The 19969-nt window shown below is 44.7% G+C and overlaps 1 protein-coding gene across 7 annotated transcripts in view; it reads left to right on the forward strand.

The window, feature by feature from the left end:
- ADAD1 (adenosine deaminase domain containing 1) overlaps positions 1 to 19969 on the forward strand; it is a 245787-nt gene that overhangs the window by 20834 nt on the left and 204984 nt on the right. For 2 of the 7 annotated variants that reach the window (XM_077279074.1, XM_077279076.1), the window contains exon 1: positions 16364 to 16517. The exons of 3 other annotated variants lie outside the window; for them this stretch is intronic. In XM_077279074.1, the coding sequence (XP_077135189.1) occupies positions 16493 to 16517 (25 nt within the window). In that variant the 5' untranslated portion in view covers positions 16364 to 16492. Of the gene's footprint in view, positions 1 to 16363; positions 16518 to 19969 lie in introns of those variants that run through there. 2 more of the 7 variants (XM_077279072.1, XM_077279068.1) reach the window with 2 other exon arrangements.

Raw genomic sequence — 19969 nt, forward strand, 5'->3', positions numbered from 1 at the left:
TAGGAACAGGAAACCTACAGATACAAAAGGGCGGCACCTCTCCCCTGCATCAGTTGGTTTCCTGTTCCTAAAGGGACGGGTGCCTACAGATTAACTAAAGATCTGGTAGCGGGGGGGTCTCCTACCTCGGCCGGTGCGGAGAACCCTGGAGACGCCACGGTGGTCCTGGCTGGACTGCACGCGGTGGCGTTCGCAGCAGGGAGCGGAGTCCGGACGATTTCCTGCCTCCATCAGCGTCGGCGCCGGTAAGTATATCCATTGGTGGTGCAGCGGTGCGGTGAATGTGGAGTGCCGGCGTCAGGGCTGTCTGGGTGAACTCCCGGAGCGCTGCGGTCCGTTCCCGGCGTCCTGCACCGCTCTCAGCGTGTGCTGGAGCGTTTCCGGGTGCAGTGACGTGAGGGGGCGGAGTTAGCAGCCGCTTCCGGGTCGCCGGGTGTCTGCGCATGCGCAGTCGATCCAAGATGGCGGCGCCCATAGCATCCTGATGCCGGTTTTCTCCCACATGGTTCCTGCCTCCCTGCGGTATCCTGAGCCAATGGGGCAGCGTCTGACCTATCTGCTGACCGGATCCAAGGGGGATTTAAGCAGGTGACAACTACAGAGCCCTGCTTTTGGTCGCAAATCATCATGGAGAGTGGTGGTGAGCAGCAGCAGCAGCAGCAGCAGCTGGATGAGGTGCGTCAGAAGCCCAAAGACAGAAGCGACCAGTCCAGTCGAAGAAGCTCGTCCGCAAAAGGATCCAGAGCTTCGGCTAGGAAAGAACCCCCTCGTATTCCGGTATTTACTTTGGCGCACGGGTAAGTGATCTACGTGAAAGTTCACTCTGTGACGCAGGCCCCCTATACTTTATCATTCTAGGGGAAGAAAAGCACGGACAAGTCAAGGCATAAGGAATGTGCCCTCTGTGGGGTCCCCTTACCTGATTCTTGCCCCAAAAAATTATGTGCCCCCTGTATACAACAGACGGTGAGGTCTACAGGAGTGGTTGGGTGGAAGTGACATTAGGTCAGATAGTATTTATCACCTATATTGTCCTCCCCTAGGTGGCGGAAGAATCTGTGAGTGCGGCTAACCTGAAAGAAATGATCCGTTTGGAAGTAAGGGAATCCTTACGGTCCCTGTCCCAAGCGGGAGGTTCCAAACATAGGACCCCTCTGGACTCTAATTCTTCGGAGGAAGAAAGAGAAGAGGGTGCCTATCACTCAAGTCCTTCCTCCTCTTCATCAGATGAGGAGTCTGGACGATTCTGTCTACCCCTGGATAGAATTGACAAAGTCGTCAAGTCTGTTAGAGGCACAATGGGGATAGAAGAGCCCAAACCGCAGCCCTCAAAGCAGGATATGATGTTCAGCGGATTGGATCGTAAGAAACATAGATCTTTCCCGGTGAACGAAAAAATCCAAGACCTGATTCTCCGAGAATGGAAGAAACCCGAGAAAAAGGGTTCCTTACCGCCAGCGTTGAAACGCAGGTACCCTTTCGACGATCCGGTTGTGGAAACATGGGATAAAGCCCCTAAGCTGGATGCGGCGGTGGCAAAAGCGTCGAAGAAGGCCTCATTGCCATTTGAGGATATGGGGACCCTCAAAGACCCACTTGACAGAAAGGCAGATGCTTTTCTTAAAGGAACCTGGGAGACAGCGGCAGGATCTCTAAGACCAGCAGTTGCCGCGACTTGTACAGCCAGGTCTTTAATGGTTTGGCTGGATCAGTTAGAGTCCCAGCTCAAGGACGGCGCTTCCAGAGATTCCATTCTGAAGGCTTTACCAACAATGCAGAATGCTGCGGCCTTTCTGTCAGACGCATCTGTGGACTCAGTCAGGATGGCGGCTAGAGCGGCAGGACTCTCCAACGCGGCTCGTAGAGCTTTATGGTTGAAGTGCTGGTCTGGCGACATTCAATCCAGAACTAAACTCTGCGCCATTCCGTGTAAAGGAGAATATCTCTTTGGACCAACTCTGGATGAGTTGCTGGAGAAAGCGGGGGATGATAAGAAGAAATTTCCCAATCCATCTTCAGCATCCTACCGCAGACCCTTCATTAAAAGGAGATTTGGTCGCGGGAAAAAACGCGGATCCTCACCCTCTAGAGAGAGTTTTAGATGGGAGGACAGACGCGGAAGAGGTACGGGCTATATGTTTCGCCGTTCCTCGAAAGAACAGAAAAAACCGGACCAATGACTAGCGGTCCCCGTGGGGGGTAGACTGTCAGCTTTCTCATCAGCTTGGTTTGACATTACAAACAGTAAATGGGTCCGAGGCATCATAGCGAAAGGTCTAAGACTTGACTTTGATCACTGGCCTCGAGATAAATTTAATTTAACCCCTTTACGTTCCTCCCCCCTTGAGCAAGCAGCCTTGGAAGCAGAGGTCACAAACTTATGCTTCAAGAATGTTTTGGTTGAAATTCCAGTATCAGAAAGAGGGAGAGGATTTTACTCTCCTCTCTTTCTGATCAAGAAGCCAGACGGATCATTTAGAACGATCATAAATCTTAAAGGCCTTAATAATTTTCTGACCAATGAATCGTTCAAGATGGAATCAATTGGTTCAGCAATAAAAATGTTGTTTAAACACTGCTTCATGGTAGTTGTAGATCTAAAGGACGCGTACTATCATGTCCCAATACATGAAGACTTCCAGAGATTCCTGAGGGTAGCTGTGTCAATGGGGGGACAAATTCGTCATTTCCAGTTTAGAGCTCTTCCCTTTGGCTTATCAGCGGCTCCTAGGGTGTTTACCAAGATAGTGGCCGAAATCATGGCACACTTACGAGAGTCTGACATCTTAATTGTCCCCTATTTGGATGATTTCCTTATAGTTGGGAATTCAGCAGACCATTGCCTCTCTCAGCTACAGACAACCACAACCAAACTTGAGCATCTGGGGTGGATTGTGAATTATGAAAAATCCCGATTACAGCCCCAGAAAATACAGAGATTCTTAGGACTGTTGTTAAATTCAGAGACCCAACAGTGTTGTCTTCCGCCCGACAAGTTATTACACATCCAACAACAGGTGTCTAGAGCAACTGATAATCCATCCATGACACTTAGACAGGCTATGTCACTGTTAGGATCTCTAACCTCGTGCATTCCTGCTGTCCGGTGGGCCCAATTTCACACCAGACCCTTACAATCCGAGGTACTGGTTAATGACAGAATCTTGCAAGGCTCCTTGCAGAGTCAGATTACTTTGGGTCCAGAAGCACTGACATCTCTTAGATGGTGGCTAGTCACTGACAATTTATCGGCAGGAGTTCCCTGGGTGACACAGGCGACACGTATTGTAACGACAGACGCTAGCCCTTCAGGTTGGGGAGCACACATGGACGACATGATAGTTCAGGGTCTATGGGACCCCTTAACATCAGCCTCCTCCAACCAAAAAGAATTAATGGCGGTTGAACTGTCAGTTAAAAAATTACTCTCATATCTGCAGGGTCACCACGTCAAGATCCTCTCGGACAACCAGGTGGCGGTCGCGTACATAAATCACCAGGGTGGAACTCATTCCGAATCATTGATGAGGGTGACAGATCGTCTATTCCAGACTGCGGAAGACCATTTTCTATCTTTAACCGCACTGCACATACGAGGAAAAGAAAATGTAAAAGCGGACTTTCTAAGCCGCAACACCCTGAGACAAGGGGAGTGGTCTCTAAACAGTCTTGTGTTCGACCAGATTGTCCACAAATGGGGACATCCAGAGGTGGATTTATTTGCCACCAGGGACAATCGAAAGACAGTAAAATTCTGTTCCCTAAATCCCAGGGAGAATCCTCTAGCGGTAGACGCCTTTCTGATCAGTTGGAACTTTCGGCTGGCTTATGCGTTCCCCCCGCTGGCCTTGATACCTCTGGTAATCAGGAAGATAAGAGAGGATCGGGCAAGAGTTATTTTGATTGCCCCATTTTGGCCCAGAAGGGCCTGGTTCACCTGGCTCAGGATCATGTCAGTGGAGGACCCCTGGGTGCTTCCGGACATCCCAGATTTGCTCCACCAGGGTCCGATCAGCCATCCTCAAGTAAAGAATCTCCATTTAACGGCATGGAGTTTGAGAGGGCGTTACTGAGGGACAGAGGGTTCTCCCCAAATTTGATTGAAACCCTTATGAAAAGTAGAAAGCAGATTACAACAACAATCTATGCTAGAACCTGGCGGAAATTCCTAGCCTCTTCTGACTTTAATTTAGAAGAGGGAATTCCTATAAAACAGATCTTAGAATTCCTGCAAAGGGGCTTAGAGCTAGATCTATCCACTAGTACCCTAAAGGTACAAGTCTCGGCCCTAGGGGCCTTGTTTTCCTGTAACATCGCCAATAATTATTGGATCTCAAGGTTCATAAAAGCTTCTAGCAGGGCTAGACCCATACATAAGGATAGATCTATGCCGTGGGATCTTAATCTAGTCCTGTCAGCATTGACTAGAGAGCCGTTTGAACCATTACAATCAGCTTCAATCAAGGCCCTATCCCTTAAAACAGCATTTCTGGTAGCGATAACATCTGCCCGTAGGGGAGGGGACATACAAGCTCTCTCCAGAATTTCCCCTTACACAGAGTTTCTGCCAGATAGGGTAGTCCTCAGACCGGACCCAGCCTATTTACCAAAAGTGTCATCACGGTTTCACAGGTCACAGGAGATAGTTTTACCATCTTTCCTTCCCAATCCCTCCAACCCTAAAGAAGAGCTACTCCATACACTAGACGTTAGGAGATGCCTGTTAGAATACATCTCTGTTACTGATACATGGAAGAAAGATAATGCGTTATTTTTATCTTTCCAAAACCCTAGAAAGGGACTCAGGGTATCAAAGTACACACTAGCGAAGTGGATTAGGGAGGCTATCTCTTTGGCTTATACTGCAGGTGGGGGTCCGACTCCGCAGAATCTGAGGGCGCATTCCACCAGAGCCATGGCTACATCCTGGGCGGAAAAATCTGGAGTATCAATCGACCAGATATGTAAGGCGGCCACATGGTCATCCCCGTCCACCTTCTTTAAACACTATAGGTTGGATTTAGGGGCCTCCTCTGATCTCACCTTCGGGTTAAGGGTGCTGCAAGCTATAGTCCCTCCCTAAGGTAGTGTTACATCTCTGTAAATCTCTCGTCGTGCTGTCATGGGAGTCCGAGTAAAGCATTAAGCTACTTACGGTAGCGGCATTTCTCGGAGGCCCATGACAGCACCCTTAGTTCCCTCCCTATTCACGTGGGGGTTGCACCTCCTATAATGTATATATCTCACGTATAATACCCAGTTCCAATATATGGGTTATAATATTGTATATAAACTGTATATAATGTATATTTTTGTGTGCCACTAACCGCGGTAGTCCTCTCAAGGCTCTGAAATACAACTGATGCAGGGGAGAGGTGCCGCCCTTTTGTATCTGTAGGTTTCCTGTTCCTAATGGGCGGATCCCCTCTCTCGTCGTGCTGTCATGGGCCTCCGAGAAATGCCGCTACCGTAAGTAGCTTAATGCTTTTTTTTTTGTTATAAAGTTATGAGGGTTAACTCCTTAATCCCATATGACGTACTATCCCGTCAAGGTGACCTGGGACTTAATTCCCAGGGACGGGATAGGACGTCGTAGCGATCGGCCGCGCTCACGGGGGGAGTGCGGCCGGGTGTCAGCTAACTATCGCAGCTGACATCCGGCACTATGTGCCAGGAGCGGTCACGGACCGCCCCCGGCACATTAACCCCCAGCGCACTGCGATCAAGCATGATCGCAGTGTTCCGGGGGCATAGGGAAGCATCGCGCAGGGAGGGGACTCCCTCCGGCTTCCCTGAGACCCTCTGTACAAGGTGGTGTGCTCACCTTGTACAGAGCGTCTCCTCCCTGCAGGCCCCGGATCCAAAATGGCCGCGGGGCTGCATCCGGGTCCTGCAGGGAGGTAGCTTACCAAGCGCCTGCTCAGAGCAAGCGCTGGTAAGCCTGCAGCCCCGTATGTCAGATCGTTGATGTCACACAGTGCTCTGCAAAGCGTCAGATCAGCGGTCTGACCTTATAACATGATGCCCCCCTTGGGGCAATGTTATAAAGTAAAAAAAAAAAAATTCAGATGTGTAAAAAAAAAAAAAATCCTAAATAAAGAGAAAAAAAAAATAATATATATATATATATATATATATATATATATATATATATATATATATATATATATATATATATATATACATACATACATACATACATACATACATACATACATACATACATACATACATACATACATACATACACACATACACACATACACATACACACATACATACATACACACATACGCAGGGGTTGGACAAAATAATGGAAACACCTAACATTTTGGTATCATAATCTTCGAACATGTGATAAACATGCAAACCGTGACATATGGTAATGTTTTGTAGTTGATTATTTGTGATATGTGTATGTAAATTAACGATTTGTTTTGCATAATTGTAAGAACATTGATGAGAACCTGATACCAATGGCAGACCTCTCGGATTTTCAAAGAGGCCAAATTGTTGGTGCTCGTATGGCAGCCGCTAGTGTAACAGAATGTGCCCGAATGCTTGGCGTGTCAAGAGATACTGTCTCCAAAGTATTGACTGCGTTTAAAAGAGACGGAAAAACGTCTGCAGCAAAGCACAGGTCCGACTGAAAGTCAAAGTTGACCGAGAGAGACCGTCGGACTCTACAGCGAATTGTGAGAGAGGATCGCAAGACCATGGCTCCGAAAATCACTGTTGAGCTCAATGAACACCTACAGAACCAATTTCCACAAAAACTGTTCGGGAGCTGCACAAATCTGGATTCCACGTAAGAGCTGCAATTAGAAAACCGCTGCTCTCAATGACAAATGTTTCCAAGCGTTTAGAATGGTGTAGAAACCTCCAGAATTGGTCCCTTGAGCAGTGGAAACATGTGATATTCTCAGACGAATCATCGTTTACCCTGTTTCTGACCTCCAGCCGAGTGTACGTTTGGAGACAGCCCAAAGAAGCATTCCATCCAGACTGCCTTCTCCCAACCGTAAAACATGGTGGAAGTTCTGTGATGATCTGGAGTGCTATTTTGTGAAGATCCACCTGGCCAATGATATCTTTTCATGGAAGATTTAACAGCTGAGATTATTTAGGCATTTTGGGCGACCAAGTGCATCCAATGGTTTCAGCACTGTTCCCGGAGGGGAACGCCATCTTTCAGGATGATAATGCACCAATTCATACGGCTAGAATCGTTAAAGCATGGCACGAGGAACATTCTAATGAAGTTGAGCATCTCATCTGGCCCCCACAATCCCCAGACCTAAACATTATTGAGCATTTATGGTCGTTTTTAGAGATTCAAGTTAGATGTCGATTTCCGCCGCCATGGTTGCTCAAAGAACTGGAGTGTGTTTTAACTGCAGAATGGGCTAAAATTCCTTTGGAAACAATTCACACCTTGTATGAATCCATACCTCGGAGAATTGAGGCTGCAATCGCCGCAAATGGTGGACCTACACCATATTAACCCTTTCACCCACAAGGGTGGTTTGCACGTTAATGACCAGGCCAATTTTCACAATTCTGACCACTGTCCCTTTATGAGGTTATAACTCTGGAACTCTTCAATGGATCTTGGCGATTCTGACATTGTTTTCTCGTGACATATTGTACTTCATGTTAGTGGTAAAATTTATTCGATATAACTTGCGTTTATTTGTGAAAAAAACGGAAATTTGGCGAAAATTTAGAAAATTTCGCAATTTTCCAACTTTGAATTTTGATGCCCTTAAATCACAGAGATATGTCACGCAAAATACTTAATAAGTAACATTCCCCACATGTCTACTTTACATCAGCACAATTTTGGAACCAAAATTTTTTTTGTTAGGGAGTTATAAGGGTTAAAATTTGACCAGCAATTTTACAACACCATTTTTTTCTTAGGGACCACATCACATTTGAAGTCACTTTGAGGGGTCTATATGATAGAAAATACCCAAGTGTGACACCATTCTAAAAACTGCACCCCTCAAGGTGCTCAAAACCACATTCAAGAAGTTTATTAACCCTTCAGGTGTTTCACAGAAATTTTTGGAATGTTTAAATAAAAATGAACATTTAACTTTTTTCACACAAAATTTATTTCAGCTCCAATTTGTTTTATTTTACCAAGGGTAACAGGAGAAAATGGACCCCAAAAGTTGTTGTACAATTTGTCCTGAGTACGCTGATACCCAATATGTGGGGGTAAACCACTGTTTGGGCGCATGGCAGAGCTCGGAAGGAAAGGAGCGCCATTTTACTTTTCAATGCAAAATTGACTGGAATTGAGATGGGACGCCATGTTGCATTTGGAGAGCCCCTGATGTGCCTAAACATGGAAACCCCCCACAAGTGACACCATTTTGGAAAGTAGACCCCTTAAGGAACTTATCTAGATGTGTGGTGAGCACTTTGACCCAACAAGTGCTTTACAGAAGTTTATAATGCAGAGCCGTAAAAATAAAAAATATTTTTTCACAAAAGTGATCTTTTTGCCCCCAATTTTTTATTTTCCCAAGGGTAAGAGAAGAAATTAGACCACAAAAGTTGTTGTGCAATTTGTCCTGAGTACGATGATACCCCATATGTGGGGGTAAACCACTGTTTGGGCGCATAGCAGAGCTCGGAAGGGAAGGAGCCCCATTTTACTTTTCAATGCAAAATTGACTGGAATTGAGATGGGACGCCATGTTGGGTTTGGAGAGCCCCTGATATGCCTAAACATTGAAACCCCCACAAGTGACACCATATTGGAAAGTAGACCCCCTAAGGAACTTATCTAGATGTGTTTTGACAGCTTTGAACCCCCAAGTGTTTCACTACAGTTTATAACGCAGAGCCGTGAAAATAAAAATTCTTTTTTTTTTTCACAAAAATTATTTTTTAGCCCCCAGTTTTGTATTTTCACAAGGGTAACAGGATAAATTGGACCCTAAAAGTTGTTGTCCAATTTGTCCTGAGTACGCTGATACCCCATATGTGGGGGGGAACCACTGTTTGGGCGCCTGGCAGAGCTCGGAAGGGAAGGAGCGCCATTTGGAATGCAGACTTAGATGGATTGGTCTGCAGGCGTCACATTGCATTTGCAGAGCCACTGATGTACCCAAACAGTAGAACCCCCCCACAAGTGACCCCATATTGGAAAGTAGACCTCCTAAGGAACTTATCTAGATGTGTTGTGAGAACTTTGAACCCCCAAGTGTTTCACTACAGTTTACAACGCAGAGCCGTGAAAATAAAAAAATCCTTTTCTTTTCCCCACAAAAATGATTTTTAGCCCCCCAAATTTTTATTTTCCCAAGGATAACAAGAGAACTTCGACCCCAAAAGTTGTCCAATTTGTCCCGAGTACTCTGATACCCCATATGTTGGGGTAAACCCCTGTTTGGGCGCACGGGAGAGCTCGGAAGGGAAGGAGCACTGTTTTACTTTTTCAACGCAGAATTGGCTGGAATTGAGATCGGACGCCTTGTCGCGTTTGGAGAGCCCCTGATGTGCCTAAACAGTGGAAACCCCCCAATTCTACCTGAAACCCTAATCCAAACACACCCCTAACCCTAATCCCAACGGTAACCCTAACCACACCCCTAACCCTGACACACCCCTAACTCTAATCCCAACCGTAAATGTAATCCTAACCCTAACTTTAGCCCCATCCCTAACCCTAACTTTAGCCCCAACCCTAGCCCTAACTCTAACCCTAGCCCTAGCCCTAACCCTAGCCCTAATGGGAAAATGGAAATAAATACATTTTTAAATTTTTTTTTTTTTTCACTAACTAAGGGGGTGATGAAGGGGGGTTTGATTTACTTTTATAGCGGGTTTTTTAGCGGATTTTTAGGATTGGCAGCCGTCGCACACTGAAAGACGCTTTTTATTGCAAAAAAATATTTTTGGGGTTACCACATTTTGAGACCTATAATTTTTCCATATTTTGGTCCACAGAGTCATGTGAGGTCTTGTTTTTTGCGGGACGAGTTAATGTTTTTATTGGTAACATTTTCAGACACGTGACAGTTTTTGATCACTTTTTATTTCGATTTTTGTGAGGCAGAATGACCAAAAACCAGCTATTCATGAATTTCTTTTGGGGGAGGCGTTTATACTGTTCCACGTTTGGTAAAATTGATAAACAGTTTTATTCTTCGGGTCAGTACGATTACAGCGATATCTCATTTATATCATTTTTTTTATGTTTTGGCGCTTTTATACGATAAAAGCTATTTTATAGGAAAAATAATTATTTTGGCATCGCTTTATTCTGAGGACTATAACTTTTTTATTTTTTTGCTTATGATGCTGTATGGCCGCTCGTTTTTTGCAGGACAAGATGACATTTTCAGCGGTACCATGGTTATTTATATCCGTCTTTTTGATCGCGTGTTATTCCACTTTTTGTTCGGCGGTATGATAATAAAGCGTTTTTTGGCTCGTTTTTTTTTTTTTTTTTTCTTATGGTGTTCACTGAAGGGGTTAACTAGTGGGACAGTTTTATAGGTTGGGTCATTACGGACGCGGCGATACTAAATATGTGTACTTTTATTGTTTTTTTTTTGTTTTTGTTAGATAAAGAAATGTATTTATGGGAATAATATATATATTTTTTTTCTTTATTTAGGAATTTATTTTATTTATTTATTTTTTTACACTTGTGGAATTTTTTTTTTTTACTTTGTCCCAGGGGGGACAGATCACAGATCGCCCATCTGACAGTTTGCACAGCACTCTGTCAGATGGGCGATCTTACTTTCATCGGAGCAGGCTGCTCTGCAGCCGGCTCCGGACCCTGACCCGGAAGTACTCCCTGCAGGACCCGGATGCAGCCCCGCGGCCATTTTGGATCCGGGGCCTGCAGGGAGAAGACACTCGGTACAAGGTGAGTACATCACCTTGTACCGATCGTCTCAGGGAAGCCCGCAGGGACCCCCTCCCTGCGCGATGCTTCCCTGTACCGCCGGTACACCGCGATCATTTTTGATCGCGGAGTGCCGGGGGTTAATGTGCCGGGGGCGGTCTGTGACCGCTCCTGGCACATAGTGCCGGATGTCAGCTGCGATAGGCAGCTGACACTCGGCCGCGCTCCCCCCGTGAGCGCGGCCGATCGCATATGACGTACTATCCCGTCGGTGGTCATACGGGCCCACCCCACCTCGACGGGATAGTACGTCAGACAGGGGTTAAACTAACTTTTGCTGATATTTCCAGGTGTTTCCATTATTTTGTCCAACCCCTGTGTATATCTATATATCTATATATATATATATATATAATTGTCTAAGGGTTGTTCCGTCTGTCTGTCTGTCTGTCCTGTCTGTCTGTCTGTCCTGGAAATCCCGTGTCTCTGATTGGTCGAGGCCGCCAGGCCTCGACCAATCAGCGACGGGCACAGCATGGCGACGATGATGTCATAATGGAAATCCCGCGTCTCTGATTGGTCGAGGCCGCCAGGCCTTGACCAATCAGCGACGGGCACAGTATCGGCGTAGATGTCATAATGGTTGCCATGGCGACGATGTCATAAAGGTTGCCTCGACCAATCAGCGACGGGCACAGTCTGCCGCGAATTCTGGAATCATCATTGTCCATATACTACGGGGACATGCATATTCTAGAATACCCGATGCGTTAGAATCGGGCCACAATCTAGTATATGTGTATGTGCGTATATATATATATATATATATATATATATATATATATATATATATATATATACGCACATACACATATACTAGATTGTGGCCCGATTCTAACGCATCGGGTATTCTAGAATATGCATGTCCCCGTAGTATATGGACAATGATGATTCCAGAATTCACGGCAGACTGTGCCCGTCGCTGATTGGTCGAGGCAACCTTTATGACATCATCGTCGCCATGGCAACCATTATGACATCTACGTCGATACTGTGCCCGTCGCTGATTGGTCGAGGCCTGGCGGCCTCGACCAATCAGACGCGGGATTTCCATTATGACATCATCGTTGCCATGCTCTGCCCGTCGCTGATTGGTCGAGGCCTGGCGGCCTCGACCAATCAGACGCGCGGTATTTCTAAGACAGACAGACAGATGGAAAAACCCTTAGACAATTAAAAAAAAAGAGGCAAAAAAAACAACGCATTATTATCATACCGCCGAACAAAAAGTGGAATAACATGCGATCAAAAAGACGGATATAAATAACCATGGTACTGCTGAAAACGTCATCTTCTCCTGCAAAAAACGAGCCGCCATACAGTATCATCAGCGAAAAAATAAAGTGTTAGTCCTCAGAATAAAGCGAGGCAAAAATAATTATTTTTTCTATAAAATAGTTTTTATCTTATAAAAGCGCCAAAATATAAAAAATGATATAAATGAGGCGTCGCTGTAAACGTTCTGACCCGAAAAATAAAGCTGCTTTATCCATTTTACCAAATGCGGAACAGTATAAACGCCCCCCCCCCCCCAAAAAGAAATACATGAATAGCTGTTTTTTGGTCATACTGCCTTACAAAAATCGGAATAAAAAGCGATCAAAAAATGTCACGTGCCCGAAAATGGTACCAATAAAAACGTCAACTCGTCCTGCAAAAAAACAAGACCTCACATTATTCTGAACCAAAATATGTAAAAATTATAGCACTCAAAATGTGGTAACGCAAATAAACAGTTTTTGCAATAAAAAGCGTCTTTTAGTGTGTGACAGCTGCCAATCATAAAAATCCGCTAAAAAAACCGCTATAAAAGTAAATCAAACCCCCCTTCATCACCTCGTTAGTTAGAGAAAAATAAAAAAAATGTATTTGTTTCCATTTTCCCATTAGGGTTGGGACTGGGGCTAGAGTTAGGGTTTGGATTACATTTACGGTTGGGATTAGGGTTAGGGGCGTGTTAGGGTTAGGGGTGTGGTTAGTGTTATGGTTGGGATTAGGGTTAGGGGTGTGGTTGGGGTTAGGGGTGTGGTTGGGTTAGGATTTCAGTTAGAATTGGGGGGTTTCCACTGTTTAGGCACATCAGGGCTCTCCACAACAAGAAAGGATTGGGCGCACTACATATACAATGTAATGAAGTTTCTGCGGGTGCGGTGGCAGTGATAAAAAGACTATATCAAAGAAAAAGAAAAAGCATCACTGCAGTGAATCGCACACCTACAAACAGTAAACGACTATATAAAATACACACTTTTATTAATAGCTCAAAAAACACATCACAAACAATAAAAACATAATTAAAAACATATAAGCACCATCAGAGACACACAGGAAAAATGGACCATAGCACAGTGTAATAACGTGACCCAAAACCTGATGGCTCATGGGGTGTAGCGCAGACCTGTATATATAGTATAGAGACAGTGCCCAGAAAAAGGTACAATAAATGATGCCTAAGCAAACAAAAATATATATATTAGGCACAATGGATAGTCCCAAAAAGAAATAGTACCTGAGGGTGAGCCAAAGGAAAAAAAAAAAAAAAAAAGCCAATGGGTCACAAATATGCAATAGTACCACCAGGTCACAGCAGATATCACAGGAAATAAATTCCCATAAACATACAACCTGGTGAGGTGATGGGCATCACCTCACCAGGTTTTATGTTTATGGGAATTTATTTCCTGTGATATCTGCTGTGACCTAGTGGTACTATTGCATATTTGTGACCCATTGGCTTTTTTTTTTTTTTTTTCTTTGGCTCACCCTCAGGTACTATTTCTTTTTGGGACTATCCATTGTGCCTAATATATATATTTTTGTTTGCTTAGGCATCATTTATTGTACCTTTTTCTGGGCACTGTCTCTATACTATGTATACAGGTCTGCGCTACACCCTCACGCGCTGAGCCCACATCAAAGTCGCGACATGTCAGCTGTTTTGTACAGCTGACATGTGCGCGCAATAGCGGCGGGTGAAATCGCTATTCACCCGCCGCTATTAACCTGTTAAATGCCGCTGTCAAACGCAGACAGCGGCATTTAACTAAAGCTTCCGGCAGGGCGGCCGGAAATGACGTCATCGCCGACCCCTGTCACATGATCGGGGGTCGGCGATGTGTCAGGATGGTAACCATAGAGGTCCTTGAGACCTCTATGGTTACTGATGCCGGCCTGCTATGAGCGCTACCCTGTGGTCGGCGCTCACAGCACACCTGCATTTCAGCTACATAGCAGCGATCTGATGATCGCTGCTATGTAGCTGAGCCGATCGAGTTGTGCCAGCTTCTAGCCTCCCATGGAGGCTATTGAAGCATGGCACAGGTAAAAAAAAATGTTTTTAAAAATATGAAAAAACCGTAAAAAACATAAGTTTAAATCACCCCCCTTTCGCCCCATCCTAAATAAAACAATAAAGAAAAAAATCGAACGTACACGTATTTGGTATCGCCGCGCTCAGAATCGCCCGATCTATCAATAAAAAAAAAAAAGCATTAACCTGATCGCTAAACAGCGTAGCGAGAAAAAAATTCAAAACGCCAGAATTACGTTTTTTTTGGTCGCCGCGACATTGAATTAAAATGCAATAACTGGTGATCAAAAAAACGTATCTGCACAAAAGTGATATTATTAAAAACCTCAGCTCGGCACGCAAAAAATAAGCCCTCACCCGACCCCAGATCACGAAAAATGGAGACGCTTCGGGTATCGGAAAATGGCTTTTTTTTTTTTTTTAAGCAAAGTTTTGAATTTTTTTCCACCACTTGGATAAAAAGTAACCTAGACATATTAGGTGTCTATGAACTCGTAATGACCTAGAGAATCACAATGGCAGGTCAGTTTTAGCATTTAGTGAACCTAGCAAATAAGCCAAGCAAAAAACAAGTGTGGGATTGCACTTTTTTTGCAATTTCACCGCACTTGGAATTTTTTTCCCGTTTTCTAGTAAAAGACATGATAAAACCAATGATGTCGTTCAAAAGTACAACTCGTCCCGCAAAAAATAAGCCCTCACATGGCCATATTGACGGAAAAATAAAAAAGTTATGGCTCTGGGAAGGAGGGGAGTGAAAAACGAAAAAGGGCCGCGACTTGAAGGGGGTTAAGGGCATAAAAATTCAAAGTTGGAAATTTGCGAAACTTTCAAAATTTTTGCCAAATTTCAGTTTTTTTCACAAATAAACGCAGGTAATATCAAAGAAATTTTACCACTATCATGAAGTACAATATGTCTCGAGAAAACAGTGTCAGAATCACCGGGATCCGTTGAAGCATTCCAGGGTTATAACCTCATAAAGGGACAGTGGTCAGAATTGTAAAAATTGGCCCGGTCAGTAACGTGCAAACCACCCTCTGGACTTAAGGGGTTAAAGCTTGACCAGCAATTTCTCATTTTTCCAACAAAATTTAGAAAACCATTTTTTTTTTTTTTTTTTTAGGGACCACATAACTTTTGAAGTGACTTTGGGGGCCTACATGACAGAAAAGACCCAAAAGTGACACCATTCTAAGAACTGCACCCCTCAAGGTGTCCAAAACCACATTCAAGAAGTTTTTTATCCCTTCAGTTTCTTTACCATACCAAGGAAAAAATGAACATTTTACTTTTTCTCACAAAATTTTTACTTCTGACACAATTTCTCAAGGGCATCAGGAGAAAATGAACCACAATATTTGTTTTGCAGTTTCTCCTGTGTACACATATACCCCATGTGTGGAGGAAGATGACTGTTTGGGCGCACAGCAGGGCTCGGAAGGGAAGGAGCACCGTTTCATGTTTTGAACGCAAAATTGGCAGGAATCAAGAACCGACGCCATGTCGTGTTTGGAGAGCACCTGATGCGCTAAAATAGTGGAGACCCACCACAAGTGATCCTATTTTGGAAACTAGACCCCACAAGGGACTTATCTAGATGTTTGTTGAGCACCGTGAGCCCCCAAATGACTCATAAGTTTATAACGTAGAGCCGTGAAAATTAGAAATCACATTTTTTCCACACAAATCATCTTTTAGCCCCGAATTTTTTTATTTTAACTAAGGTAGCAGGAGAAAGTGGACCACAAAAATAGTTGTGCAATTTCTCCCGAGTTTGCCGATACCCCATGTGTGGAGGAAAACCACTGTTTGGGCGCACGGCAGGACTCGGAAGGGAAGGAGCAAGGTTTAACTTTTTGAACAAAAAATTGTCAGGAATCGAGAGCAGATGCCATGTCACCCTTTGGAGGGCCCCAGATGTGCCTAAACAGTGGAAACCCCCCACAAGTGATACCTTTTTGGAAACTAGACCCCCTCAAGGACCTGATGTAGATGTGTGGTGAGCATCTTGAACCACTAGGTGCTTTACAGAAGTTTATAACGACTAAGAAAATGTAATAAAAATAACAATTTTCCTCAAATTTTCTCAATGCTAACAGGAGGAAGTGGACCCCAAAAATGTTTCCTGTGTGTGCCAATGCCCCATGTGTGGGTGAAAACTACCGTATATACCCGAGTAGAAGCAGAGACCCCCAGTTTTGCCACAAAAAACTGGGAAAACTTATTGACTCGAGTATAAACCTATGGTGGGAGATGCAGCAGCTACTGGTAAATTTTAAAAATAAAAATAGATACCAATAAAAGTAAAATTAATTGAGACATCAGTAGGTTTAAGTGTTTTTGAATATCCATATTGAATCAGGAGCTCCATATAATGCTCCATACAGTTCATGATGGGCCCCATAAGATGCTCCATGCAAAATATGCCCCATATAATGCTGCTTCAAGGTTAATAATGGCCCCACAAAATGCTCCATATTAAAATATGCCCCATATAATGCTGCATAAAAGGTTAATGATGGCCCATAAGATGCTCCATAGAATATGCCCCATATCATGCTGCATAAAAGGTTAATGATGGGCCACATAAGATGCTTCATAGAATAACATAACCCCATATGCTGCTCCATAAAGGTTGATGGCCCCATAAGATGCTCCATAGCATAATATGCCCCATAGCATAATATGCACCATATGCTGCTCCATAAAGGTTGATGTCCCATGAGATGCTCCATAGCATAATATGCCCCATATGCTGTTCCATAAAGGTTGATGTCCCATGAGATGCTCCATAGCATAATATAACCCCATATGAAGCTCCATAGAATAATATAACCCCATATACTGCTTCATAAACGTTGATGGTCCCATAAGGTGCTCCATAGCATAATATGCCCCATATGCTGCTCCATAAAGGTTAATGATGGCCCCATAAGATGCTCCATAGAATAATATGCCCCGTATGCTGCTGCTGCGATTTAAAAAAAAAAAAGACATACTCGCCTCTCGTCGCTGGGGGAGAGGTGTCGGGGTTCCTGAGCAGGCGGGGACACCGGAGCGTTATGGGGGCCAGGTGCGGGAGTCGCCGCTGACTCACTGGCACTTGCGATATTCACCTGTCCCTGTACCACCGCCACGCGCTGCTGTGTCTTCTGGGTCTCTGCAGTGACTTCAGGCAGAGGGCGCGCACTGCACGTCGTCTCGCCCTCTGACCTGAACATCACAGCCAGAGGACGCAGAAGACAGGGCCCGGCCGTGGAACGAGGACAAGTGAATATTGCCTGGCTCACCCTCCCAGCGCGGTCTCTGCAAGTCCCTGCTTCTCCGATGGTTTTCAGCGCGCCTGCAGCTTGTTCCTGTGTTCAGCGGTCACAAGGTACCGCTCATTAAAGTATTGAATATGCTCTCCACGCCTATGGGAGTGGATGCGTGTTCATATTCATTACTTTAATGAGCGGTACCACGTGACCTCAACACAGGAACAAGCTGCCTGCTCTGAGACCATCTGAGGAGCAAGGAAGCGCAGAGAGCAGATGTGTATGATGTTAGTCGCCACTCGCCCTCCCGCGTTGACCCCCTGGGACAATGACTCGAGTATAAGCTGAGAGGGGCACTTTCAGCCTAAAAAAATGGGCTGAAAAATCTCAGCTTATACTCAAGTGTATACGGTACTTTTGAGGCACAGTGCAAAGCTCAAAAGGGTGGCGCGCCATATTATAGTGCAGATTTTACTATTATGGTTTGAGGATGCCATGGCCCACTGGGAGAGCCACTGAGGTAGCAGAACTGCTCATAAGTGACCCCATTTTACAAAATACACCTCTTGATGAATTAACCCCTTTCTGCCATCAGGCGGAATAGTATGTCTGATGGCCGATCCCCTGCCTTGATGCGGGCTCCGGCGGTGAGCCTGCATCAGAGCCGGGACATGTCAGCTGTTTTGAGCAGCTGACATGTGCCTGCAATAGGCGCAGGTGGAATCGCGATCCGGCCCGACATGTGCAGTGCACTGCTGACACCCGTGACGTGATTGGGGGTCATCGGTGCGTTAGCATAACAACCAGAGGTCTCCTGAAGATCTCTATGGTTGTTGATGCCAGATTGCTGCGTGCGCCACCCTGTGGTCGGCGCTCATAGCAATGCAGTAATTCTTCTACATAGGAGCGATCTTAAAAAAAAAAAATAAAAGATCAAACCTACACAAATTTGGTTTCGCCCGATCTATCGATAAAATAGCGAGAAAAAAATGTAAACCGCCAGAATTACTTTTTTTTGGTCGCCACGACATTGCATTAAAATGTAATAACGGATGATCAAAAGAACATATCTGCACCGAAATGGTATCATTTTAAAATGTCAGCTCGACCTGAGATCCCGAAAAATGGAGGTGCTACGGGTCTCAGAAAATTGCGCATATTTTTTTTTTTTTTTAAGCAAAGTTTGGATTTTTTTTTCACCACTTAGATAAAAAAATAACCTAGACCTGTTTGGTGTATGAACTCGTAATGACCTGGAGAATCGTAATTGCAGGTCAGTTTTAGCATTTAGTGAACCTAGCAAAATAGCCAAACAAAAAAGTAGTGTGGGATTGCACTTTTTTTTGCAATTTCACTGCACTTGGAATTTTTTTTGCCCATTTTCTAGTACAAGACATGTTAAAACCAATGGTGTTGTTCAAAAGTATAACTCGTCCTTCAAAAATAAGCCCTCACATGGCCATACTGACGGAAAAATAAAAAAGTTATGGCTCTGGGAAGGAGGGGAGCGAAAAACGCAAAACCGAAAAAAACTCCTGGGGTTAATGTAGGGTTGCCGTGATCATTTTTACACCATCCGTGGGTCACAGAATTTTGTACCATGGAGTGAAAAAAAAATAATTGCATTTTTGCCACGAAAATTTAGTTTTAGCCCCAGATTTAACATTTTCACACAAGAAGTGGGTAAAATTGGCACCAGAATTTGTCCCACAATTTCTGGTTAATGTAGAAATACATCATATGTGGTTGTACAGTACTGCTCAACCATATGGAGAGTCTCGGTAGGAATGAAGCGCTATTTGCCTTCTGGAGCGCAGATTTTCCGAGAATAGTTTGCAGACTCCATATACAGAGCCCTTAGTTCCCCCCCTTCCCCAAGAGACCCCATTTTTGATATTATACCCATGCCAAATGTGAACACTAAAGGTGGTATATGCATACTGGGGCTCAGATGGGAGGGGGGCATTTGGATTTATGAGCGCAGAATTTGCTGAATTTCTTTTGGGGGGCAAGGAGCTATTACTCTGTCGCCTCATTGGGGGGACACAGGACCATGGGTGTTATGCTGCTGTCCACTAGGAGGCGACACTATGCATAATCTGAAAAAGATTAACTGTGGCTCCTCCTATGCAGTATACACCCCTGGACGGCATCAGCCTTCTCCAGTTTTTGCTTAGTGTCGCAAAGGAGGCACACCTAAAAGATTTTTACTCCGTTTTTTCCGACGGGATTACAGATGAAGAAAAGAGGGTCTCCTGTGAGACTCCCGGCATGGCTCCTTCCTCGGCCCCCTATTATGGGGTGCCCAGTTGAAGTAGAGATGGCTATTCCCCATGTTGCTCCTTCCCCAGTCCCTCGGGCGCTGGTTCGAAGTCGAGACCCCCCTCCTTCCCCAATTCCTTTTGGTTTCTGGGTTGAGGTCGAGGCGAGGATAAAGGCCCCTGAAGGTGTGACAACAGCACC

This window comes from Ranitomeya variabilis, chromosome 1, assembly GCF_051348905.1.
Source record: "Ranitomeya variabilis isolate aRanVar5 chromosome 1, aRanVar5.hap1, whole genome shotgun sequence".
Lineage (NCBI taxonomy): Eukaryota > Metazoa > Chordata > Amphibia > Anura > Dendrobatidae > Ranitomeya > Ranitomeya variabilis.